The sequence below is a fragment of the Gymnogyps californianus genome, chromosome 18 (assembly GCF_018139145.2).
Source record: "Gymnogyps californianus isolate 813 chromosome 18, ASM1813914v2, whole genome shotgun sequence".
In the NCBI taxonomy this organism is placed as follows: Eukaryota; Metazoa; Chordata; class Aves; order Accipitriformes; family Cathartidae; genus Gymnogyps; species Gymnogyps californianus.
The window spans coordinates 10,004,008-10,029,946 of NC_059488.1; the positions used below are offsets into that span (position 1 = coordinate 10,004,008).

Below are 25,939 nucleotides of genomic sequence, written 5' to 3' on the forward strand. Positions count from 1 at the left end.
AATGCTCATTTCATAATCCCACTGATGCATTGTGGTGAATGCCATTTCCTAAAGGGTACCTGTATTGAGAATCCTTTACTTCCCGTGACTGTATGGACTTGTGCAAAACATGATCCTGTATTAAGAGTTCAACTCGTAAGTTTATAGAAGGACTGAAAATCATAGTTACTGATGTAGCATTTCGAAAAACTTTAAATGCTTATTTAGCTATATGTGAAAGCTTAAAGCTTGGCGTAATATGAGAATTTTCACTATGAACAATCTATGTATGTGTTTGTTTGTTTATTTGTAATGCAGGAACTAGAAAAATGTGATGCCAACCACTACATCATTTTGTTCCGTGATGCCGGCTGCCAGTTTAGAGCACTTTATTGCTACTATCCTGACACTGAAGAAATCTACAAGCTGACTGGAACAGGGCCAAAGAGCATCACCAAGAAAATGATTGACAAACTTTATAAGTACAGTTCGGACAGAAAACAGTTTAACGTGATTCCAGCCAAAACCATGTCTGTCAGTGTGGATGCTCTTACTATTCATAACCACTTGTGGCAAGCCAAGCGACCTGCGGTGCCAAAGAAGACTCAGACTCGTAAATGACACTGAGTTCTTGGGAAGATTGCTGACTGGGATTGCGTCGGAAGAAGACATGTTTACCATTTTCCTCCAGTTTGGTATGAAATGTGCAGAACCATAAACATTTTTTAAGAAGCTTCTAAACAGAAACCGTGGATGCAAGTTATTAAGAATGAAGGAACATTGCCAGTGTTTTTTATGAATGATAAATCTGCTGTTGCACCCAATGCTAACTACTGTGGCTTTCAACTGATGAGGGACTGTGCACGTAGCAAGATCTCTAACAAGTGGATTTCCTTTTACTTGAAGCTTTTCATCGGTACAAATTGGGAATAATTTAGTTCTGTTTCCTCTCCACCTCATTCCCTCCTTTTTCCTGTCATTCTTAAAGTTGGCAAGCTCTGAACTTCAGTAGAAGGATTGAACAGATCTTGGGTGAAGTGTTTTGGGTTTGGTTTGGTTTGGTTTTTTAAACAGTCTTTAGGGAAATCTTCCTTTCAGACTCTTTTTGAGGAACTGTTTAATACATCAAATTGTTGTACTTTATCTACTGCCAACGTAAGTCCAGCTCTCAGATTTCTGAAAAAAGCCCCACCTTGTGCTGCTCAGAACAGAGTTTACTTGCAGTATCTGTTTAGGATAAGCATTGCAAGGATTGCAAAAGCCAGTCTTTTTTTAAAAAAATCATTCACAAATTTAAAGATTTCTGGAATACAATCATGAAGAGGCATACAGGTGCTACCAGCTGGAATGTGCCTGACTGAAACTTAAGGCAAGCTGAACGGAGCACAGTTATTACTGATTTCAGTTTCAGGTAGTGTCCTAAAGATTTGGTTGCTTTAATAAAGATGGATTCTGGTAGGTATAGAACATTTCCACTCTGAGCACGCTACTCCTGTACGATGGTGCACTTAATGATCACAAATTTTAATGTTTTTATTACATCATGAAATGTAATTCTACTTTCTTTGTCCTGTCTTTATTCTGAATGAGCAGCATGCTCTAAGATGAAGAGTGTGTTATGTTTTTTATTTTGGGTGATATATTAATATATATTGATTTGTTTTTCTCATTTAAAAGTAATTTTTAAACAGAGACATTTGCATTTGTTTCAAAAGCCCAAATAAGTCGAATGGCTTGGATTTCTTTTCATGTTGAAATATTAAATCTTGAGTTATGACCTTAAAAGTCTTTGTGTTTCAGCAGATTAAATTTTTGTCTGTGGTAACAGGGTATATTTGCAGTTCAGTTCCATTTTTTTAATGTTCCCATTTCTCATTTTTGGCCCCGGCTAGACTTCCGAGTAGGTTTCTGTAGCTATAACCTAACTTAATCTGCTAACGAGCGCCTGCTACATCCAGTTTGACACTACTACCTGCGGGTCATGTAGGCTTATAACTTTGGTTTGCACATGTTTACTTTTATTTGAAGTGTTACTTGAATATGTATCTCTTAAGTGCAAAAGGCACTACACCATCCTAGAGATGAACTGAGCTCTAAAATACAGTATAGTGTAATTATTAAACTTTGAGAATAATGGAAGTTACAAAGAGTTATGTACATAAGGGGAGAATAGGGTACGTAATAAAGTGCTAACTAGATAGAGCAAAGTGAAGGTCTTCCATTGCGGTCTCTCCATTTTTTTCCCCTTCCAGTACTCCTTGACTAGGCTGCTGCAACTTTGTAAATTATGTTAGATAGTTTGCTGCTTGTAAATAATTAAAGGCTTTATGGTTTCTAAAGTGCTAAGTATTAAACACCGTCATGAGTGTAACTTTTGTTACCATGCTTTTCATGCTTGTGCTTTATTTCTCACTGTTTGATATTATATACCATATTTATTTTATGAAACACTGAAATTTAATAAAAATCATTAACTGATTTCCTTTTTATTTTATGTGTACTTTTGTTGTTGTGACACTTCATCCCCTCAGAGAACTAATATGCTTTAAAGATGTGCTATTCTATGCTTAGTTGTGCTCTTAGAAAGCTTCACCTGTAAGTAGCTGTAATAGCTTTGTGACGAGAGCTTAGTTCTCCTGACCCTGATTGCAATGTGCAAGAATTTGACCGAAAGGCTTTCAGAAAATCGGAAAGTAATTTAACAGTCTCTTTAAGGCTTTATTTCATCAGTCTTCACTCGTGAATCTGGCTGGTGGGTTTTCTTTGATCTGGGTATTCAGTTAGCGACAGAATTTTGGAAGCGCCAAGAGAATGTCTTTTGTTGGGCTCTTCAGTATTAGCTTGCTTGTGATTTGTAAAGACAAGTTGCCTCTAGAACTTAGAAGTAAGCTGGTTGTTCAGGCTTCATAATGAATCCATATTGGTTGCACAGAAGTGAAATTTGCATTCTCAAAACTATAGACTTTTCCAATGCGGAAATAATTTTCTGTGACTGTACAATAAATTTTTCAAAGATGATAGTCCTTGTTTGTAGAGATTAAAAAAATAATAATCAGTGATTCCAGTGACTTGTACTTTTCTGTATTTCATTCAGGCTGAGATAACCGCTGCCCACAGAAAGGACTGGAATAAAAGAAGGCGATGGCACCTTCAGTGTCATCTTGGATCTCATTGCGCTAGATCAGGTCCTTATTTTTCCTGCTGCGATGTGGCTTTGTTTACTACTGGAAACAATAGGAGGTGGCATCCGTTTGGAGAGGGAGAGGAGGCCGGGAGTTCTTCATCTGTAGGCAGCATGTAGCCCCAAGTCCCAAGCTGAGGATCATAGAGGAAGTAGAGGAGTAAGTCGTTTTCTAAGAGATTAAATTCTCTGAAAAACTAATAGTCTTGAGTTCTAGTTATTGAAAAAAACATTAATCTCAAATACCTTGGCAAGGAATATGGTGTATTAATTTAGTCTGGCAACAGGAAGAGAGAGAAGCTTTTTTGTAAGAACATAACATAGAATTTGTGGGTGAATGTGCAGAGGAACACGGGAGAACTGCAGATGTGTGTAGGCAAATGCAGACAGTGTTTTGTAGACGGGAGAATAATTCATTTTCTTAAATAGGTTTTGTATAATCCAAGATGTCAACTTAAATGTGTTCACCGCTTGGTGTCAGCCCAAGGTAAAATGTGGTTGTAGGACCATGACTACATATCTTTCTTAGCGTTGGTTTTTGTGTTAAGTTTATCGAATTCTGAATACGTAGGATTTCTGACTCTGATTTTAGTGACATCATGCTTAATGCTTCACTTTCAGTGACTGAAAATCATTATGTGTAGGAATAGTTAGGTGATCTGTGCACTGCAACTGTCATGTTGCAATGGTGCCAACATCTTGCTGTTGTCACTTCTAAAAAATCACTGCTTAGAATATGAAATGCTGTCCTTTCCACAGCCACTCGAGGACTGTGTAAATACCCTTACAGTTGAAATGCGTGGAAAGTTATCGGTTAGTTCAGTAGTATGGTACCATGCTGTATGTCTGGGTGCCTCCTGTAGATAAATAATTTGTCAACCTGCAGCTTAAGCTGTTTGTTTAGTTTGTTTGTCACCAGGATTAATTAGAGCCAGGGTTGTTCCCTCTTAGCCATGTAAAAGCAAGCAGAACTGGCTTTGGCTAACAAAACCTTCGAGCTGCTCACAAAGGTTCTTTGTTGTGCTTCCTGGGAGTTTGGGCAGGAGGAGAGAGTGGGAGCTTTAGGTACAGCTACAGTATCAGCTTTTCCTAATGACTGTGGAAGGGAAATAAACTGTAAGGGCTGTCTAAAAACAAGTGGGGTTTTTTTTTTTTCCACTGAATTTTCCGAAGATGTGCCTAAGCGGAACAATCTGTAAGCCTTTTGTTTGTAGCGCTCCCTGGCAACGGACCACAGCGCTCTCGCTGTGTTCGCACTGAGCTAGAGAATTAGTTTCCCATATGGAGCAGTATGAAAGCAGATCTGTCTTTGACCTCTCTCCATTTCTTACTAGTTTCTTACACGTAATAAATACAAGAATGTACATCTTTAAAGTGCTTTTAAATGCAGTTCCTTTTTCCCAAACTTTCATACATCAGTCTGTTGTGTATTTACACGTGCTGTTTGCATTTGTAGTTAATGTGTCTTTGTCTCATTTGCATCGTGCTCTCTGGTAGAGTAAGAGTTCAAGCAAGAATAATCTGAGTTTTGAAAGTACTGACTGACTTTGAAAACCTTAATACAGTTCAACACTACATGCTGGGCTGCTGGAACGATTGAGTGTGCAAAAGAAATAATCTGACTTTTGTCCCCACTACGCTGGAGAGTTAAGAGCGTAGAAACTGGTGATGTCTCTGGAGTTTTCACTTCCTACAACCAATGGTTTGGGGCTGTAGTATAGGACTGGAATTTTCCATTCCTTTTGCTTTCTTCCCCCCCAAGTCTTCAGAACTGATCGCTAAAGGCAGTGTCAGAACACTCAAAACCCCCTCACTTGTTTGGTTTTGGGTTGGGTTTTTTTTTTTTTCCAATATAGCAACAAACAAGATGTGTCATCTTTGAGCTGAACTGACCGTCCTCGGAACTTGGTATCTGTTGTACTTTCTGACAGCAGGATCACACCTGGGGTTTTTCTTCAGGCGTACATTAGTACAGCCAGTCTTTATGGTTGTGTATTAAGCTATTATCCATGCTATGCTTATCCAATTAAATAGCTTTCAGTTGATTAGGGTTTTAAATTGAATTCATTTTAAGCGGTTCAGTGGGATGCAGGTGGCTGCATTCTGGTGTGACTGAGGATGGCAGTGGCGGGGACGAGTCACAGGGTACGACTTCTGCAGCGGGGTTTGCGGTTAGGATGCCAAACGGTAGCTGAATTCCAAGACTTCAGATGAGGCTGTTCTTTCTGTGACACTCCAAGGACACCACTCCAGAACGTGACATGCAAAGAAGATTTTTGGAGAGATTGATTTTGTACCCATTTTTACTGCTATGTTACATACGCAGAACGGGAGAATTCTGTGAAGAATTTTGTGGGGGAGGTGTTTTGTGTGTGCTTCTGATAAGTGAAAACTTTTATATAATATTCTTCAGGACAGTTTGAAATTGAGATATTCATGTGGTCGACTTGAGTATATTTTTTAGATGTCTGAAATACATCTTTCAACACATTAAAGCCAAAAAAATTGAATTCTTATCCTCACTTACATTGATCAGATGTTCTGTTGTTTAATTATATATATGAAGACTGAGTATTAAAAATGGGAGAAAAAGTTTACTTCATCTTACTCTGTAATTTTTTTTCATGTTACATGTATATTATGATATACCTAAAATTTCCATGGATGGCGAGTGTGATCATGGATTTAGGTTTAGGACGTTGTTGCAGCAATGAAGGAACATTGATGTGACGCATCCTGAGAGAGTCACCGCAGGTAATCATGAGCGGTCACAAAATGAAGGCACGTTTAATCCACCTCTGTCGTATGCTTCCGAAACGAAGAGAAGAAAACAGCGAATCTTGACTTGTTTTTTGACAAAAGGGAATGACGTGCACTGTTATAGTCCTTTATCTCACGCAAATTGTCAGGACGAGTATACCAGAATTACAGGAGGAACTTTCACATCATGAAATGTAAGTATATTGCCCACATTGCATTTAAAATTTTGCAATTAACTTGAGATCACCGTTCAGACCATGGACCACTATTATCATGTAGTAGGTAAAAAATATTTAGGTTTTTTTTGAAATTTTGTTTGGATACATTATCAATATAAAATTATTATATAAGCAAAATATTTCCCTTATGGTTCTGAGCTTTCTGTTTGCAGGTATATTAAGGCTTATTTTGGTTTTAGGGGTTTTGAAGATCTCAAGATTCCAGTGTGCATATGAAAAGGGGAATTTTTGCTCTTCTCTTCCAAGTGGTAAGTTAAACTCTTATTTTAAAAATTAAACCAAACTTTTATCAAAAATGCCATTCCTACCACTTAAACTTTCTTAAATAGGAATATGTTGTTTGTTTAATCTTGGTTTGGTCTGTTAGGGTGACTATCAGTTACTTGTCAGTAATTTTGGGATTTTTTTGTGTGTGCATAAAAGAATTGAAGACTGTAACTACAGTGTTCTGCAGAGTTAGCCAATGTCCAAGTTCTTTGCAGTAGACTATATTAATCCATGTTAATACAACAGTGTTTTAAAGACCTTTCTTGTAATTCTGGTCTATATTTAACCATTTGGTTATTACTTATATTAGAATTGGGAAAATTTTGCTATTAAAAAAAAATAAGCTTACGCTTTAGTAACCAGAGCTTAATTTTTCACATTGATGTTCACATTTCACAATCTGGCTAGAATGTCTTTTAATGTTTTGTCTTTAAAACTGTGAGGAGACTAAATCCGGATATATGAAAAGAAATTATCTGTCTGTATTCGTGCAAGCGTTTCTTTGCCTTGTTCCCCAGATTTCCCAGGAAGCCTGGCCTCAGCTGTACTTGTTGCAGCCAAGACTGGAGTTACCAATTGTACCGCCTTCAGCAGCCCCCGTTTGCAGCCTCTCTCAAGCCTCCCTCTAGCAAACAGCAGCATCACAAGAACCGAACCTGGAGCCTTCTCGCCCTCCAGAACCCCGACAAAGCTCAGTTCGTATCAAAACAACTCGACTACAATTTCTGCTTCGTGGCTTTCCAAACCTGAATGGTCAGAAAATTGCTCGGTATCTCCAAATATTGGTCAGGAAATGAGACCCAATATGTTACCCAGTTTCACTAACCTGACCACGCTGAATTTAGCAGGCAATAAAATTAATAAGATTGCAGGTGAAAGTCTGAAACGCTTATCGAAGCAACTTTGGTTTATCTGTCTGGTAATACCTACTTTATCAAGCATTGTGTTCAGTGGGGTATCTCCAACAGTGAAACTACAAGGAACTGTTCATGTCATCTTCAGGACTTGGGATTCTTTCTGCTAGACAGTAAATAACACAAGTTCAGGTTTCTGAAATAAATAGGAAACAGGAAGTAACTTCAGATAATGAAAATTCACAAAACGAGAGTTAAACACTGCTATCAAATGTCCTGTATGATCTGAACACTAAAGATTTGGATATTACAGAGATTCTGACTTCATTTATAATTTCATATGTTAATGCCTTATATAATTTTAAGTGATTTCTGATAATGTTACTGTGTATAGGACTGAGCATTAAAGATGGCAATATATTCTAGATACTGTATTATAGATCTGCTTCTGTACTAAGCGTATTGCCTAGGATAATATTGAAGAGTAAGAGGAGGATGTGATGGAGCTTATACTGTAAAAAGCATAGCAAAATGCCTGTTTCTTCTCTTTTGTTTTACATTGACAGTTTGACTGTCAAAAGTCAGTAATACGAAGTCATCCAAAGAAAACTGCTGTTGTAACTGTGGATCTTCATATGAAGGAAATGGAATGTCCCTTCTGGATGAAGATCAAATTAACTGAAAAGATTACCTAATTAAAATGCTGCTTTTTTTTTTTTTCCAGTTCATAAATGATCCCAAAACTTATGATTAGCTATTCTTGTCCCCCACACTGCAGACAGAAAATTCCTCAATGTTTGGATAGAATAAATGACAAAAATAAGCTAGCATTTCAGTAGTTGAACCTATATTAAATCCAGTCTGTATGGCAAAAGGATAAATTCCAGAAACTGAAAGACTCATAATTAGAAATGTGAAATGAAAACTGAGTTACCTTTAGTCTATTCCCCTTTTACTTTGCAGGATTGATTCTTTCCATACACTTCACATTGCACAATTATACTCTGTTAGCTATCTAAAGCCTGTTTAGACGTTGAAGTGATAGATTTTTCTGGTGATACGCTTTCTGGTTTCACAGAGCTGCTGAGTGCTTCCCTCCTGGAAACGGCTCTGGTTGTAACACCTCAAAGCCCACCAGCAGTGAAAGGAACGGCTCTTGGGAGCATTTCTGACTTTCAGCTGTCCTCAGTGAGACGCTACCCGCTCGGGCATGTTTCCTTGAAGGTTTTAGTACACTATTTCATATTGTGCTTTTCAAAACACGTTTTGTGACGGCAAGGATAGCTGTGATATTTTATGCACCTTGCTTCATTCCCCAGCCTGTTTTTTCAGTGGAACGCTGGTGTGCACAGTGAATGCTGGCACAGTCGCACTTCTGTTGCAAAATTACAGGATGGATTTATTTGTTTGTCTGGGCTAAATATAAATCGACTGTCAAATTACATCTTGGTACTGAAATACTGTCATAGTTTTCTGATACATCCCTCTGAACTTGTTCAGAAATAACATATTTATTGTAGTGGGGGAGAAAAACTCTGGGGAAAGCATCTTAAACTGATGTGTGCAGCAGGGATGATTAAATATTCAATATACAGCACTTGTTAAAATTCAAATGAGGCATTTGAAAGAACGGTTTGAAGCATACAAAACTCCCAGAATTGCCATGGCATTACATGGAAATCTTACCAAAGAAAAAACTTACCTCTTTTGAATGTCTGTCTTTCAGAGAATAACTCTAAAAACTGAATTTACAGTAAAATAAAAAATCCTTCACGGTTTTGGTTTCCTTTTTGTTTCCCAGCTACATCAATACCATTCTTTTATTTCCCTTCTAACGTGTATTTTAGTGCTCTAGATTTTTCTCTTCTAAAAGAAGTCTTCAGTGTTAGAAGCTCATTTTTTCTCAACTGGGGCACAGTGCAAAATGAACCAAAATCTGTTTAAAAGTATTATTTCCCCTTCTTTTACTGCTTCTGTTGCTGTGGAAGGTGAAGCAAGATAAAAAGCAGGTGCAAGGAGGTAAAGAACCTACTGCCGAGAAGCAACAAAGTCCTCTTGGCACGGTGACAAAGCAACTGAGAAACATAGGCTCTGGTGACAGTGACACGAACGACGGTAAAGCGAGGCAGGACCCTGGCAATCGTAACGCGGAATGGCTGGGGTGTGTTGAGAAATGAAGGTGGGGAGGGGAGATCTCACAGCCGGCGATCTGGAAGTGGAAACCGGAGGCAACCACAACCGAGCCCACTTAAGAAATGACGAGTGCTGCGACGCCGTGGGCGCCTGGACGAGCTTTCACAGCGTCGCTAGAAAGGCCACCGTCGGTAATAACAATTGTGGGGGTTTTTAACCAACTACAGCAAATGCAGAGATGTCGAAAAAACCGCTGAGCTTTGTGTTGTGGCTAATGAACCACGTAACGAGAAATGCCTGCTCAGAATGAGCCGTTACCTGTGGCTGCTTGTGTGGAGCGTTAAATCCTGTTCTGCAGTCTTTGATGGGTTTTGGTACCAGTGAGGGCTGGTAGTGGTGGTGTGGAAATTCCCTGCTTTTGGTTGTAATCATTGTAATTCAGCTGTACTGGAAAAATCGGAAGGAGTTTGTTCTCCATGTATACATGTGTCTTGTTGAAAGACAAAGTCATTTTAACAGGGATCTGGCTTCCTGCTGCCGTCCTTGACTTGGGCAAGTTTACAGCAAAACGACTTGATGGCTTCCAGATTTCTCACTTGTACATGTGTGTTAATCCTAGAATTATCTTCGCTGTTTAAGGTATATTGTTTGTGTCCTTCTGTATGATTTTAAATAAATACAATTTTTACAGTATTTTCTTAAAATCTCTAATAAAAACAATCTCTAGTTGCCCGCTGTTTGCATTTGATCTCAGAGTTAAAATCTATGTGTATGTGTGTAGTATGCTCCAGAAATGGGTTCTCTTTCTGGAAATCTTGGGATGCGGACGTGAACCGTAGAGTCAGTGAAAAATTTTGAAGTGTTTGGAGACAGAAGAACACGTACTGAATCCTGGTTCAACATCAGTAAAAAAAAATTCAGTTAAATAGCCACAAAATTTAATGCATTTGTTGAATCATAGAAAATAAGGATTAAATAAATGAATTAAATGACCTTTAAATACAATGTTGGAGTTGTACTGTTACTGTAACACAACAGCAAATCTAACACGCCCTTTCTACATTCATGCACAAAGAGTTTTGAAAGCTGAGGTTAAAAAAAAAGTTTTCATGTGTCCCGGCTTTGGAAGAGATGAGTGTTAGGGCTTTGGCACTCAAAAGCCACATCTTGCCATGGATTTTAAAATAAAAGTTTGCTCCCAGAAGAAAAATAAGACGGTGGTCTCTACTGTTGCTTCATGCAGCTCTTTTATTTTCATTTGTCTTTACAGAAGTGTGAAGCATCTTCACAATAATTGTACAAAAACATCTCCGGCTGGCTGTCTGCAGTGCATCCCAGCAGAACACGTCACAAAATTAGGTCTCGGAGAGGAAAGACGGGAGTTTTATCTGCTGGTGCTGATAAAAATCCATGCACAAGCTGACCTTGAGGGATGACGGGGCTCTCAGGGGAAATAAAAATGTCACGTTCTATATAGATTGCAGTAAAAAGGGGTATAACAGGAAATAAATACTCTTAACATTTGTTTTAATATTTGATTTTACTTCAATGCCTGATATACGGATTTAGTCCATATTTAGCGTATGAAACCGTTAGTGGACACGTAACATGCGATGGAGCCGCTTGCTGGTAAACCTGAAAGTATCGCAGCCGTCCTCGTTTCTGCGTTCCCCCAGGGCCTGTCATGTCTCTGCATTGGAACACAACGGTTTCCTTCAGAAAATCATATTTTTCTAAGTTTATTGTCAGCAGTTGGAAGCAATAGCAATCGTTCTCCTCTCCCCATGGATGATGCAGGACCGGGGCTGTACCGGGCTGGCCCCAGCCCCAGGCAGCTCCGGGGAGAAGTCCTCTGTTGTGCACACCCACGACGGCCCTTTTATAGGCAGAAACCACTCTTCCTGACGCATCAACGTTTCCAGGACCGTTACAAAAATAAAATACTTTTGTTTTTACATTAGTATTGTAACTGAGTCTAAAGAATTAGAAAAATTAAATGTTTGTTCTTAGACTTGCATTGACCACAGGTAAATATCTACAGTATTTATTTCAACATCCCATTAGAATGTCTGCTATAAATTTACACCATAGAAAGAACGTATGCAAAAACGCGTATGGCTCATACACGTAGCTTTCTTTTTAAATACATATATTTATACGCTAAACAAACAGAAGCATTGTCAAAATGCAGTAAGATTGAGGGTCGTTATTTTAATAGTATCACCAACCATGTATAGTCGAGCCTTCTTTTGGTATGTGGCTTTCCTCTTAGGTTAATGATCTCCCGGAATTAAGGGTCACTGAGAATTCGGAGTGCCCCGTGAGGAAGGAGCGGTACCTAAAGCTGAGCTCCTGCCGCGGCACCCGATGCCTTTGCAGCCTGGGGGGGCTCTGGCACGAGGCCCCTTCGCTCTCTGCGGCGCGTGGCTAGCCTGGAGGCTCGGGGCTGCGTCGGCTGGCACGTCCCGCTCCGGTGGGCGGCTTTAGCTGAGCAACACGGCGCTGCAGGAGCTGGGCTCGCCGCTCTGCGCTCACAAACGCTGTGCTTACGGAGTCCGTTACCCCAGCAGCCAGTCAAAGGGGAAAAAAAAATAAAATATTAAAAACTGTTATGTTCGGAGTAGTTAAAGACGTGCGGGTCATCGCATCATCCGCACTGCTTGGGGGTTTGGTGGGTTTGGTTTTTCTTAAACCTGTAATACTGCTTTGTTCCACTCTGCCTTGAAAGCTAAGTGGGGACTGGAAAATCGTCTGTCTGAAATCTAGGCAATTAAATATATTAACACTTGAAGAGGCGTTTCTGGAGTTATCGGAGCATCTCGAGGCTTTAAATTAACACAGACCCGACGCGTGCTTTTGTACTTCAACTGCGCTCACTTTTTAGCCTACAACAAGAAGAACTTCTTTTATTTTAAATGATATTTTTGGCATGCTAAGTTGCAAACAGAAATAAATAAAACATGTATCTGCCTTAACCAAATAGATTAAAAATTAATATTTAAAAAACCCCTGCAAAACAACCCAAAAAAGCATCAGAGACAGTTCTGTTTGTGCCTGCATCTAAGCGTAGCCAAAGGGTCGGGCTGGCAGGCCGGGCTCATTGCTTTTACCTGCGATTCCTCTCCGAGCCCGTGACGTGCCGTCAGCTGACGGTGCCTGGCGCAGGTCACCCAGGGCCTCGTGGCCAGCACATCAGGAAAAAATAACAATAATAATAATAATAAAAAAAAAGACCAACCCCAAACCCCACCCAGGCACAGAAGGTCTGTCTCAACGCCTTCTCGAGGCAACACCAGTCTCGGTACGGGTCCGACCCCTACCCCGCGCATCCTCGTTCCTCACACACGCGTTTCTTCCCCATCGCTGCTTTTCCCACGGGGCGGGCAGGGCAGGCAGGACGGGCAGCACGTCCCCACGGGCTGGGGCTGCCCGGGGACACCTCACCAACTGCTTAAAACTGTCATTTTAAACAGGTTTGGGTTTTTTTTTTTTTTTGTAAACAACTTTTATTGGGGGTGTCATGGGGAACGAACGGCGAATGTTAATGGCAATAAACCATTCAGCTGGCAACGAGTCCGGGATGGCTGACGTTGTGCTTTACAGGCTTCTTGTTGTTAAAAAAAAAAAAAAAAAAATCACATTGGAGTTTTAATATATGAATGTAAAAGTATATAAAGTTAACAACTCGGTTATTCACTTGGCAGTCAAATAAAACCTTTACACATCAATGTTGTAAAGTGTGCAAAAATAGATGGAAAATACATCTCGTGTTTCTGCTATTGAGAGGTTTCTACGGGTCGGCTGATGCAGACCGAAAGCGGTTGGCCAGCGTATGCAATGCTGCGGTGTACGGTTTAACGCTGTTCTGTACATTCATGCACCTCTGCTGCAGGCGAAGCCGCTCGGATGCACGGCTTTGCTGGGTTATAAAGTCGAGCGAGGACGGGCAGAGCTGCCAGGGTGCCTGCAGCGGGCACGGGGGGGCCGGGCAGAACCCGCTGCCTTTAACGGTGTTGCCGGTCCGTGACCTGGGGAAGGGGGGAAAGCCATGTCCCGGCTGCGCAGCCCGGGGGGGTGTCGGACCCCAAACTGCCCCTGGAAGGAGGGGAAGGGGCTGAGCCAAGACGCTGACCCACAGCACCCAACGGTGCGTGTCCCCAGCCAGCCTGCCCCGTCCCACCCCCCGGTACAGGGACCCCTGAGTCCCTTGTCCCCCCGGGCAGCCCCGGGCAGCTCCGACAGCAGCAGCGATGGGGGATGAGCTCAGCAGGGGATGCAAACCCAGGGGCACCGTGCTCGCAGCCGGGGCTCGGGCTAGAGCCGGGCACGTGTGACGAGGCATTGCCGCAGGGATGGCATGGTTTTTGGTCACCTGGGTTTGGTTTGTGAGATGCCAAGATGCACCGGAGGCAGCGCAGCCCCTGCCGTGGCACCGGAGGGGGCTGCACCCCCATCCCATCCATCCCACAGCCGCCAGTGAGTCCTTCCCTGCCTCCCGGCACAGCTCCGAGCGCTCCTCACATCGATGCCCGTAACAGAAAACCAACAGAGGATGAAGAACATGAGTTGGGTGAAAGAGCAGAAGTTTGGTACTCTGGGGGATACCTGGCAAAGAAGGAGGAGGAGGAGGAGGAGGAGAAGGAAGAGGAGGAGGACGAATGGGAGGGTTTCGGTGCAGTTTTGCTCTTGTATTGACAAGCCCCATCAAATGCAAACAACATGCATCATCTGGGGGCAATATTAAACGCAGTCCTCCTGCTCACACATTTGTCATCTGGTCTCAGCCACGTCCCACCAGCACCAGCGAATCTTTCTCACTAGTTGCGGTATTGGTATAAAAAGTTAAAAGCCACGGGGCGTACGACCACCGGCTGTCGGTCTGTCCGGCTGTCCCGCCCCTCCGGGGGCTCCGGGCATCCCTTCCGCGGCACAAAGCCATGCTGGACATCGCCTTCCCCTGGGGCAACAGGCACCCGCAAGCGGCAGCGGCCTTCCCCTCCGGCTGGCCATCCTCTTCTTCACCGCCTCTCCCCGGAGCCCGCCGGCCCCTGGCAGGGGTGCGGGGCGCGGGGGGGGGGGTCTGCTCAGAGCTGGGTCTCGTCGCGTGTTTCGGGGTTGCAGGGGCCCAGCTTGTTGCTGCAGCTGCTCTTGCGGCTGTGGCCGTCGTTGGCCACGTGGGCCAGCGGGTCGGAGCGGATCAGGTACCTGCGGGGCACAGCCCGGTTACGCCGCTGGGACCCCCCCCGGTTCCCCGATGGCAGGAGGGAGATGGTCCTCCCATCCTCGAGGTCAGGACCTGCGGGGATGCCCCACGGCGCTGTGCTGGGAGCTGCTGCTCACAGCAGCGCGGCAGCTGTTAAAATAATTAGGAGTTATTTCTCCTGGCACTGCACAGCGGCAAAAGCCAAGGGAAAACCTCCACGCTGCCGGTCGGAGCAGTGATGAGCAAAGCTGGGGCTGGGGCGGTTTGGGCACTGCTCAGGAACACGGGGAGGCGGAACGGCCTGGGAAGGAGGCAAAAACCGCTGGTCTTTATGAGAAATCATGGAAAGCAATGTGACGGGGGCAGCCCACGGCGCTGGGGCAGGTCTGGGGGTACCGGGAGCGCTCCTGCCCGGGGGGAAGCCCGCGGGTGTGGGGGGGTAGCACCTACACGATGTCGTTGAGCTCCAGCCGCGTGTCCGGGGGGGGATTGATCAGGACGTAGGACAAGGTGTTCTGGTGGTCGTTCATCTCGTCTGCAAGAAGAGGGGAAAGGGCTGGTGAGGGATGCCCTGACAGACGCCCCAACGGACACTCTGACAGACACCCCGGTGGCCCTCGCTCCCACAGCCCCGCTGCAGCGTCCCCAAGCACCTGGCTCCAAGGGGTCACGGCTCGTCCCCAAGGACAGCAAATGAGTCCCTTCACTGGGGGACGCCACGGGCAATGGCGTTGCCACCGGGAAAGCACCGAGAACATCGCTGCCACCTCCCTCCACGACTCCCCAGCCGCTAACCCACCACGGCCCGGCCCAGGGGGCTGGCAGACGTAACTCTTCAAAGTCCCTGCTCCCCCTCCAAAAAAAGTAAGATATCTTACCTTGGTTTAGTGCAAAAAAGGGAACAGGTTAGTCTTGCCGCGTTAGGTATAGCACAACGACTCCAACCACCGGGTCAGGGCAGCCAAACCCCCCCTGGGCCGCTCGAACGCTCTGCCCACTTCTCCCCTTCTTGAATTACTTAATTTAGCATCATCCAGCAACAGGATTTAGTTCAACGACTGCTTCTTTCTCCTGCCCAAAGGAAACCGCCTCCATGGAGTTTCAGAGCCGTCGATGCCATTCAGGGACGGCTCTAAACTACGGTGACCTCCCAGGGGCGCTCGGGGCCACCGAGAGCTGCACCCATGGGTGCTGCGCAGGGCGAACGGGCAGCCTCGAGCCCAGGGGGGGCCCTGCGCTTTCCGAAATCGCTGAGAACAAGATCATGGGTGAAATGAATGGGGGTGCAAGGCTGCGGGCGGCCGGGGAGGGGGTGGAAGCTGCGACAAATAACACCATTTACAGACTGAGTGACTGGGTGTGGACGGACAGGATGGAGAGGGGACGGACAGACGGACGCCAGGGGCAGCGTGATGAGCGCGGCGGGACACCAGCTCGCTGCAGGGCTTGTCACTGGGATGCCTCTCCGGGCTATTTAGAAAGGCTCCTCTGAGCAGCATCAGTGCACACCAGATGTTTGCCGATCTCGGACAAATGGAGCTCGGTCTGGCCAGCATCAGTCCAGATGGGCCCCAGGGCATGCCCGCAGCCGGACCGTGCCGGTACTGCACACAGAGGCGCTTGCAGGGGGACATGAGACCCTTGTTTTGCTGCTCAAACACCTCCCTGGCACCTCTGAGGCCACAGAAGGTGCCGTGGCCGGTGGAGGACTGGGACCACCCGCAGGGAGATGCTGTGCGGGACCTCCCCAACCTGTGCCGGGGCACCCAGCTCCCGGCGCTGGCCGGTCCCAGAGAGCTTCGGCCATCCCAGTGCTCAGCCTTACAGCGAGGCGGGGACAGGGGGTGGCAATGCTGGGGTACGGGTGGCACACGGACCCTGGGACCCGACGGGAGACACGGGGTTTGCCATGACGGGGGAGGCGGGGAAGGGCCCTGGCTCACGGCAGGTTTCCCTGCTCCATGGAAGCACCTTTTCCTGACCCCCATGCAGCCGAGCCAGGCACTGCTAAACCCACCAAGTATATTGCCATCTCGTCCCCTGCGGCACAGCGGCAGGGCTCAGCCCAGCAGCACCCTCCAGCAAATTTTTTTTGAGGGGGGACGGAGCCAGCGCTGAGCTCCAGCTCCCGCACCCACGCAGCCCCCGGCAGTGATGCCACCACGTCGGACGTTCACCCGTGGGGTCTCCTGGCTTAGCAGGCGGCTGGGGTGAATCGATGGTGCTGGGCCCCTCTGCGGCAGGACACGGGCTCTCGCTCAGCCCCAGCTCTTCTGCGGGAGGAGGAGATACCAGCGGGGCCTGAGCTCTGCCCAGCACCCGCCGGCCAGCTGGCAATATACTCTGCTGGCGTGGGGCTTCCATGAGCCCCAGCTGGGGCTGCTTCTCTGATGAAGGACACGGTTTATAGGAAAATGCCAACTTTTCACCTTAAGCGTGGGCTAGTGAAGCCTAAAATACAGCTAGCTCGGGCTATTGCTAACCTGTAGGCTGCTGCAGTAAAAAGGGGCCTTTCCAGGGCACTTTACACCACTGTGTAAAGGTGTAAACGATGCAATAACCCTGCAGCTCCCGCAGATGCCAACAAGGTGCCCCGGGGCGTCTGCAGCACGGGTGGCACCTGCGGCTGCTGCCGCTGCCTGGCATCGAGCTCAGCACCTCCCCGGTTAGAAAACAGGGTCTGCTAACGCTAGAGAGCTGTCCAGAAACGCAAACCGAGGATTGCGAAGGGCTTTCCAAGGGCTGCCTTGCCCCTGAGCTGTGGCTGACCCATGTGCGGTCAAGAGGCGAAGGGGCCGGTGCAGGAGCTCCAGCATCTCATCGCAGCACACGCCAGCAGCTCCGCTGCGCTCGTGTCCCCCCCGCGAATCCCCTCCTCGAATTGCCACTGGCGTGACAGACCAAAACCAACTTGCAGAGCAATGGCGGGAGGGTTTCTCTTAATGACAGCCGCGGGCTGATTTCCCTGTAAGAATTCAACTAGAAAAGGGTCCCTGAAGTTTTTATCTCCGTGACTTTGCAGAGCCCTGCGTTTGCACCGCCGTTGCCGGACGGTCTTTTGTTTTCCAACGCCACCCAACAAATTAGTACTTGAAAGGCTTTGGGTATCTAAGGTGAAAACCGGCAAGGGTGTGGTTTGGGCTTAGCTGGCATGATCTTGTTGTACGCTGCACGCCATGAGTCACGCGGGACTCCCAGGGAAAGGGAATTACCTTGCAAATATCCCAGGTTTACCCGATTCATCACATCACTGGCTGTTAAATTTGCTACATCCTCTACAGAACATACAGGGAAAGGCACAGACATAAACAGAGAGAGAGAGAGAGGTCAGCAAGCCATGATTCGGCAAATATCAGAGACGAGCTCCTGCACTGCAGCAATAAAATGAGCAAAAGAAAAAGGAAAGGGGGAGAAGGCAGAGCAATGTGTTCCTCCAAAACGCCATGGGTGTCCAGACACTGATGGTGACACACAGTGACAACGCACAGTCCCAGCACAGCCGGCCGCAGACGTGCCACAGGGGCTGGGGAGCTGCTGGTCCCCCCCCGCCATGCCCAACGCCCCGGTCCCGGCCAGGCATTGCCCTCCACCCCGACAGGAGACGGATCCTGCACGCCCTGCTGCCTCTTCGCTTGCCGGAGCTCCCCCGGTTTGCTCCAGACAAAATTTGCCGGATCGGCCAGGAGAAGGATGCAAACTCTGATGCTAACCCAGCCAAAGATGCCCCAAGCATCCCGGCGGGGCTGGTTGCAGGGTGGCCCCTCGGGATCCTCAAGCGAGGCCGTACAGGCAGGGAAGCTGCCTCTGCCTTAACTTCTGCCTGCATTTGCAGGGGATGCCACGCCGTGGCCTGCCCTCAGCAGCACACTCTGCGGCAGCTCTTGCTTTGGGTGCAAGGGCTGTGCTTCGGGAGCACTCTGGTTCCCAGCTTCCCACGCCCAGCAGCCGGGTAAAACAGCTTTTTTAAGGAGGTGAATGGCATCAGCCGTGCTCCAGACTCTGCAACAGAGCTGCAGGGAGCTGGAAGTCCCCCAGAAAAAGCAGCAGAAAACTTTTAGGACTACTAATGTAGGAAAAAAAGAGGGGGGGGGGGATGCACCGCTGCAAGCCCTCGCCTGGCATGCCCTGTACCCCCTCTGTCCTGCCGCAAGCCGGCTCTCCTGCCTCCCCCCCGGCGAGGCTGGCCGATGCCCACAGCCAGCCCGTTTCCCCTCCACTCCAAACCCCCTCCTGCGCTACATTTCTTTACATTTTCTCCTCCTCTTTCAGGTGCCTAAAGGGCTGCGAGGGAAAAGCCAAGATGGGAGAGGAGGAATCCCTCCCCCCCCGCCTCCTGAAATCGGCCCCCGTCCCGGCCGGGGCATGGTGCCAGCCTGCGTGCGGGCAGGGGCTGGTACGGGGTGGGTGGACGCTCTTCGAGGATGGAGCGAACAGGCAGCAGCACAGGATGGCTTAAAAGAAAGAAAGGAAAACAAAAAAAGCAAACCAAACAAACCAAGGAAGCTGTGGGCTACAGACTTTGTCGTAACCAAGGGGTGAGGAATCATCCGGGGGGGAACACAGACGCCAGCACCGACGGGTGGGTGAGAAGCTTCACGAGAAATGTGGCTGCACGAAGGGACCCTGAGCGCTGCGGACGCCCCGGGGCCGTGCGGGCTCATCACAGCCAGACACCGGTTTCACACGCAATGAAGCAAACCACTCAGCCCTGCAGCTACCGAAATGTTTTCCGTGGAAGAGTTTTATGAAGGATTAAAGTCTATAAGAAAAGGGGTCTGTGCCAGCTGATGGGGCTTCACCTCTCCCTGCCGCACTTAGGGGGGCTCTCGGGCAGAAGGGTTTTGCTGACTTGGAGTCAGTGTGTCCTGAGCCACCGTTTCTGCACGGCCAGAAAGCGGGGGGGCAAGCGGGGCATCGCACCCGAAGGCTGCACGGCGGTGCTCGGTCCAGCTGCAGGCAGAAGGGAGAGAGTTACTCTGCCGCTGCAAATTCCTGCCTGGACCCGTCCCCGAGCCCCGAAACAGGGGGTGGCTGCCTGCAGTCGGCCGGGGGGTGGCAGGCAAGGGGGCTCTGCGCTGCGGGACCCCAGCTTTGAACGCGCTCGTCTGCAGAAGCACAAGCAAGCCGGGGAACGCTGCTCGGAGCCGGGCCCGGCAGCGCCTGCGGGGTTAGGCTTGGCTTGGGGTTAGGCTTGGCATGGGGTTAGGCTTGGCTTGGGGTTAGGCTCAGCTTGGGGTTAGGCTCAGCTTGGGGTTAGGCTCGGCACAGGGTTACCTGAGGAGCCCCCAAGCGGGATGCACCACCGCAGAGAAGAGCAACCGAACGGCACTTACCGTACCCGGTTGTGGGCAAGCCCAGGTGCTTCATACGGTTTTTGACGAGCTCGGAAAGCTCCTGCCTCTCGGAGCGCCGGTACAAGCTGAGGCGCTGCTGGCTGATCCACTCGGCCGTCTTGCTGGAGTGCTTGTTGCCCTTCCTGCTCAGCCGGCGCGCCCACTGCATGCTCTTGCGCCGCAGCAGCGGGTGCTCGGACTGGTCGCTGGAGCAGGAGTTCCTGTGGTGGCTGGTCTTGATGCCCCAGTGCTCCTTGACGTCCTTCGTGTCCTCGCAGTCCTCGACGTTGATTGAGATCTGTGACTGGAAGCCCAGCAGGTCACGGGGGCGGGGGGGAGCCAAAAAGAGCTTGTCCTGTCTCTGGTGGGGTGGGATCTCTCCCATGGGATGGGATCCTTCCTCTGACCCACACGCGCTCTCCCAGAACATCACATCATCTCTGTACTGCTGAAACTACCTGGCCGGCAGATCTGGGGTAAGCACTGCCGAGTGGAGTCTAACAGGCACCTGACATCTCTCACACCATCACCTCTGGGCTGCCCAAGGGACAGCCGTGCCCTTGTCTCCCTCTCTTTCATCTTACAGCAGACGTGCTGCTGCACCTCCGATACAGCAATCCCCACTGGTAAGCAGGAATTTATTAATAAAGCAGTCTAAAGCATCTCTAAGAAAGAGGTGGATTGCATTTACTTAAATATCAACTTTAGGCTCCCTGTAGCTGCTTCCCACAAAAGCTGAAAACTGAAGGTATTTAAAACGGAGCCTGGCTCACTCCCCTGCCCCTTATCCCAGTTAATTACACTTCAGGGCACCGAGGACTTTTGTTTTCCCGGACTGCTGAGGCTCAGCCAGCATCACCCTTCCGCGGGGACAGGCAGCGCCGTGCTGGCACCGGGGGTGAGAGCCGGCACAAGGCGTGCGGTGGCTCTCGGTGGCCAGAGGAGCTGCTGGCACAAGCCAGCCCAGCGCTTGCCCGCGGGTCAGCCTCCGGGTCGGGGAGGACCAGGAGGCAGCGCTGACAGCCAGGGTAATGCCCGACACCGCCCGAGCGCCCGGCGCCTGGATGCGAGCGGCACTCACCTGCGCTCTGATGTCGTGGGGCTGCGGCGGGGGAAAAGGAAGGAAAAATAAAGCGTCAGCCCAGCAAACGGGCAGCCCTGCTGTGCCACATCCCCCCTGCTCCCCGGGGACTCGGTGCCAGGCGGCACTGCAGAGCCGTGCCAAGAAAATCCCCCCCGCCTGCCCGCAGCCAGGCTGCTGCCCGGAGAGACGGGCATTTGAACCCACCCAGCTTACCCGGCTGGGGAACCAGGACACCACCACCATAACGCAGACGCGGGGCTCCTAACGAAGCGAAGGCAGAGCTTCCCCTCCCCTCGCTCTTCCCCACCGCTGCTGCAGCCAAGGCCAAGGGGCCTCATGGACCCGGCCAGCCTCATGGACTGCATCTCTGCCGGGCGGTGATGCTCGGCTGGGACCACCAGCAGCCCCTTCCTGGCACACGCCGCCGCCGTGCTCCTACCTCGGAGGTTGCGAACATGTGCGACTCCGTCCTGTAAATCCCGATGGGAATCTCCGCGCTGGAGGAGCAGAGCTTCTGGAAGAGGCGGCCGTACGTCCGGATCCACAGGTCATCTTCAGTGATCTTCATCTGAGCCACAGAGGACAAACATCAACGGCCCTGCGCCGTGCAGAGCCTGCTGAGGAGCACCTCGGGCTGCTCCTGAGCTTCACGCCGGCCCACCCATAACAATCCCAAAAATGAGCTGGACTCCACAAAAAGACCAGGGGCAATTTCCGACCTCAGCCTTCAGAATAGGGACTTTGGTCCTTGGCAGCTCTTGGGCTTTTGGGCTCTTGGTAGCACTGAGGTTCCCTGCACACGATGGAGGCGAGCGATGACCTGGCAATGTTGCCTCCCCTCCGATTCCCCAGAAGAGGGGAACCCTCCACCCCTATGCGCAGGGTGACAGATCCCACCAGATCCACGATGACTTGGCCCGATGGTTTCAACCCAGAGGGACTTGGCACCTACCGCACAGAGGTAGCCGGAGCCCGGCGTGGTGTCGAGGCCCAGCAGCAACCGAGTGATGGTGATCATGTAGTCCTTCACGAATGACTGGGGGGAGACATTTGGGTAGGAAGGCAGAGAAAAGGTTCGCTCAATTATTCATTGGGAGATGCAAAGGGGCGGCCACAGCCGCAGGGGTGCATCACCCAGAGCCCGTCAGGCTCTCACCTGGTAGAGCAGTGTGTCCAGCATGCTGATGCTGAAGACCCTCCCGGCCGCGAAGGGCAGTCGGAACATGAAGGCCAGGTTGGAGCCATTCTCTCGCTCTTTCTGGAAGAGGAAGGGGAGATGTGAGCACCCGCAGGGAAACACCGTCGGCAGGGGCTTGTTCACGTCCTTCCAGGGCATTTAGCAAAGCAAAACCACGCAGCCTCCCCCGCGCACAGGTTGCACGGAAACTAGAAGACTCATGAAAATGGGAGGATGCCAGCGCAGCGTTGCTGGTGCGTGTGCCAGGAGGGAACCAGGGCAGCATCCTTATACTGGGTGAAAGAGGTTTTTTCCTCCGTGGAAATGTGTGAGACATGGTTGGGTTTTTTTGACACGGGCTGGATGCAGCCCTTTCACACAGCCCAGTGTCTGGTTCAGGGGTATTTTCTCCCTTGTCAGAAGATCTGTCTCAGCACAGTGACTCCACTGGCCCCCTTACTGCAGTCACGGCATTAAACCTGATTCGGAGGTCCAGTGTGCCCAGCACAGCAGTAGGCAAAGCAGCACAAACTCCAACCACTGAATAAATACATAAACACATAGAAGGAGGTACCTAGTCCAAAGATCAACTGCCTGCTTATTTGTTTGCTGCAGGTTATCATCTCAGGTAGATGCACACTAACTATGGTAGCTGCAGCATGCAGAAGAGCACAGGACCTTGAGGAGCTCAAATGTAGTCACTCTCAGCGTTGACTTCCCAGGCCCCGCATGCAGGGGAAGACCTTCTCTTACCTTTTCTAGCTTGGAAAGGGCAAGAGAGTAACTGTCCTTTGCTCTGAACTGCATGAACCTCATGTTGGAGGGGTGGGTCAGCTCTGTGATAATGCTGAGGCTGGGGAAGAGCCTGCAATGGAAAGAGACCTGTTGTCCTGCAGGTCGCTTAGAAGTGAGAGCAATCCCTGCTTTTAAAGCCTGAGGAAGACCAAAACCATCTCTGTGCCTGTCAGGGGTCAGAAATAGCTGATTAGATGCTGTTTTCTAGAGCGAGCCCAACCGCAGATGTGTCCCACTGCCCGTAGCCACCACCCCAGCTACCGGCACCCTTCCTGGTCTTGTCTCCAGCAGAAGTAAGTGGCCGTGATGGAGCCGGGGCAGCAGTCACCCCTCACCTGAACATGGTCTGGACGTTAACAATTGTCTTTGCATCCGCCATGTAGTCCTCCTCGGCGCTCATCGTGCTCTCCTTGTCCACAACCACCAGGTTGTCGGCGTAGATGATGCCGCACTGCAGCAAGCTGTCCAGGCTGGGCAGTTCCCAAAGAGAAGAGCGCAGGGTCAGCCCTTGGAAACGACACAGGGAAGCAGCACGCTGCGACGCGCAGCGCTACAGCAAGCCCAGGCTGCTCCCAACCATCAGCTCTTCACCTGCTCCCATCTACCGGGGGGGGTTTGACAACCCGAGAAGCCAAGGGTGGGCTCAGCTCTACGGTACCAACCCTGGGGTTTCTCATGGGATGACCTGAAAGTCTGGGCCGGGGTAAATGCAACACACGTAGGCAGCACCGTAAGTAACAACAGCGACACGCGGAAACACCTACTTGTCGATCGTGCCCTCCATGTAGTAAACCATGGGGAAACAACAGATGGCTTCCAGAAAGTGGTGCTCGGGCCTGGAGGAAGAGCAACAGAGAGCAAGGTGGTTCAGCAAGTCCATGGGCAAAGACAGACACAAAACCCACACGGGAGTCCCCAGGGCCACCATCAGCCGAGGTACCCAACAGTGGCGCTGCCATTCCCCCACGCTCCCGTCCCCACGGTATGAGATGCCCATGAAAACACAGGGGAGGGCTTGGTGTGATGGCAAACATCTGTGGAGAAGTACTTGCTTGTTGTCCAGCAGCAACACAATTGGGTTCAATTCTTTGCGGGACCGATAGTACGCACGAAGGGGGACAATGAAGTTATACAGTCCGTTCCCAGCCGTCTCTGCCGAAACGATAATCAGTTTGTTCTTAAACCCGTAGGCTTTGGCATCTTCGAAGCTGTTGTGCTTGCAGCCCTGTGCGGTGGAAAGCAGCGCGGGGACTCAGCGTGCGGCTCTCGGCCGCCCACCCACCTCACATGGAGCCGTCCTGCTCCTGGGGGGGCTGCAGCCCCCCGGCAGCCGCAGGCAGCCCCATCGTACCTTGTCCAGCCTCAGGCAGCAGAATGGGGCTTTCTCGGGTAAAAGGTGGCACAGAGTCGGCGAGCTCCCAATGTAGGGGGAGTTCGGTGGGTAGCCTTTCACGTACCTGCAGCAGAGAGAAAATCCAGCAGTGTGAGGACGTGGGGAGAGCTCCCCACATCTACAACACTCAGACACTGGGAAAAACATTTAATAGCAGCAGCCCAGGATTCACGCACATCACTGGCAAATGCTTTGCAAAACTCTCCTGCAGCGGCTGGAAATTTTGCAAAATATACTTATTTATGAATCATTTTTGCTATGCAAAGGGTCATGAGATTGTAAATACGCAGTGTTCCCAGCACGGGTGGAGGAGGCAGCAGATAGGACCGTTCAGCACAGCTGAAAGGAGACAGGGCAGTGAGCTCCAGGAGAGGAGGGCAATGCTGAGCCATATAAAGAAGCAAAAAACTCATTGTCCATTTTTAGAGCTCATTTTGGTGAACAGATATTTAAAAAAATCACCATTTGTATTTTTGAAGGAACCAGAAGCAGAAATCTTCCTTTAAAGAGCAGCTAAAAGTGGACATGAATTAAAAGCCAATTTGTGAGAGGTTGCAGATACTCAGTAAAGTCCCCACATTGCTGTGACAGCTTCCAAACAGGTAACCAGTAAAGCCAGTGCTTATCTGGCTGTCATAAACTAACAAACAGCTTTAAAGCTGGAGTCAACATTTATTTTGTATTTTTAATTTATGTGCACTGGAGAATAGGATCCTCTTCACGTTGGTGAGCGAAGGGAGGCGAGAGGACTGACAGAACAACCTGACCATCCCCAGCAGCGTCTGCCTTGGTGCAACTTCGCTGATACCCAGAGGAGACTTCTCCAAAGCAACCCAAAAGGCTGACGGCTGAGCGGTGGTTGCCCGTGTCACAGACGCTCGTGTGCTCATGCAAAAGCCGAGAGGGGCTGAGCCTGAGCATCCCTCAGGCACCATTGAACGCCCGTCATTTACAATGGTCCCCGTCTCTCTGAAACGAGGGACGGCTCGACGGAAGGCGAGCGACTCACTCCACAACCGCCGACCCCTCTTCGTCCGACTGTGTCATCTCGTCTTCCGACTGGTCGCTGAGCAGGTCGCAGGGCAGCAGGGACGAGGTGTCGGCCAGCTCAAGGACGGGCGCGATGCTGGGCCGGCGGTTGCCTGAGCCGTTCTCCGCCGGCAGCGTCAGCTTGCTGCTGTTAGCAGGGCGGCACTCTGTGTTTTGCAGGTCCATGGCTACTGTACCTGGACACGGTGGGGAAGGAAGCACAGCAAATATGCTATAAGGAAGTGAAGAGAGCTGCGTCAGCGAAGCATCGCGCCCTTGAGCCCTGCACGGGGACAAGGTGGAGCACGCGGGGCCGTGCATCGTGCCTGTTAAATACAACCCAGATGAAGCTAAACCTTTCATGGGCAGGGGGAGTTCAGGCAAAGCACCCACCAGCGAGCTCCAGGGCGTTGCTGTGTGGAGCATCTCCCTGGGGGCACAGCTCAGTGGCTCCCATGGTGGGTGCAGGCTGCTGGTCCCGGGGACTGTCACCCTCTGTGTCCCCCAGCTGT

At 49.4% G+C, this 25,939-nt stretch overlaps 2 protein-coding genes across 6 annotated transcripts in view; one reads left to right on the top strand and one right to left on the bottom strand.

The window, feature by feature from the left end:
- The window catches only part of CAMSAP1 (calmodulin regulated spectrin associated protein 1), a 37,131-nt gene extending 34,674 nt beyond the window's left edge, over nt 1-2,457 (top strand). For both annotated transcript variants that reach the window (XM_050907983.1, XM_050907984.1), the window contains one exon: nt 298-2,457. In XM_050907983.1, the coding sequence (XP_050763940.1) occupies nt 298-600 (303 nt within the window). In that variant the 3' untranslated portion in view covers nt 601-2,457. The remainder of the gene's footprint in view (nt 1-297) is intronic.
- Nucleotides 2,458-14,497: 12,040 nt separating this feature from the next.
- The window catches only part of KCNT1 (potassium sodium-activated channel subfamily T member 1), a 72,974-nt gene continuing 61,532 nt past the window's right edge, over nt 14,498-25,939 (bottom strand). Inside the window, exons 19-32 of one of the 4 annotated variants that reach the window (XM_050907974.1) lie at nt 25,408-25,624; nt 24,357-24,462; nt 24,058-24,230; nt 23,770-23,841; nt 23,341-23,475; nt 22,964-23,075; nt 22,190-22,291; nt 21,986-22,069; nt 21,473-21,601; nt 21,031-21,051; nt 19,950-20,253; nt 17,829-17,891; nt 15,067-15,151; nt 14,498-14,618 (exon numbers count right to left, since the gene is read on the bottom strand). In XM_050907974.1, the coding sequence (XP_050763931.1) occupies nt 14,498-14,618; nt 15,067-15,151; nt 17,829-17,891; nt 19,950-20,253; nt 21,031-21,051; nt 21,473-21,601; nt 21,986-22,069; nt 22,190-22,291; nt 22,964-23,075; nt 23,341-23,475; nt 23,770-23,841; nt 24,058-24,230; nt 24,357-24,462; nt 25,408-25,624 (1,724 nt within the window). The remainder of the gene's footprint in view (nt 14,619-15,066; nt 15,152-17,828; nt 17,892-19,949; nt 20,254-21,030; nt 21,052-21,472; nt 21,602-21,985; nt 22,070-22,189; nt 22,292-22,963; nt 23,076-23,340; nt 23,476-23,769; nt 23,842-24,057; nt 24,231-24,356; nt 24,463-25,407; nt 25,625-25,939) is intronic. The other 3 variants (XM_050907975.1, XM_050907976.1, XM_050907977.1) reach the window with 3 other exon arrangements.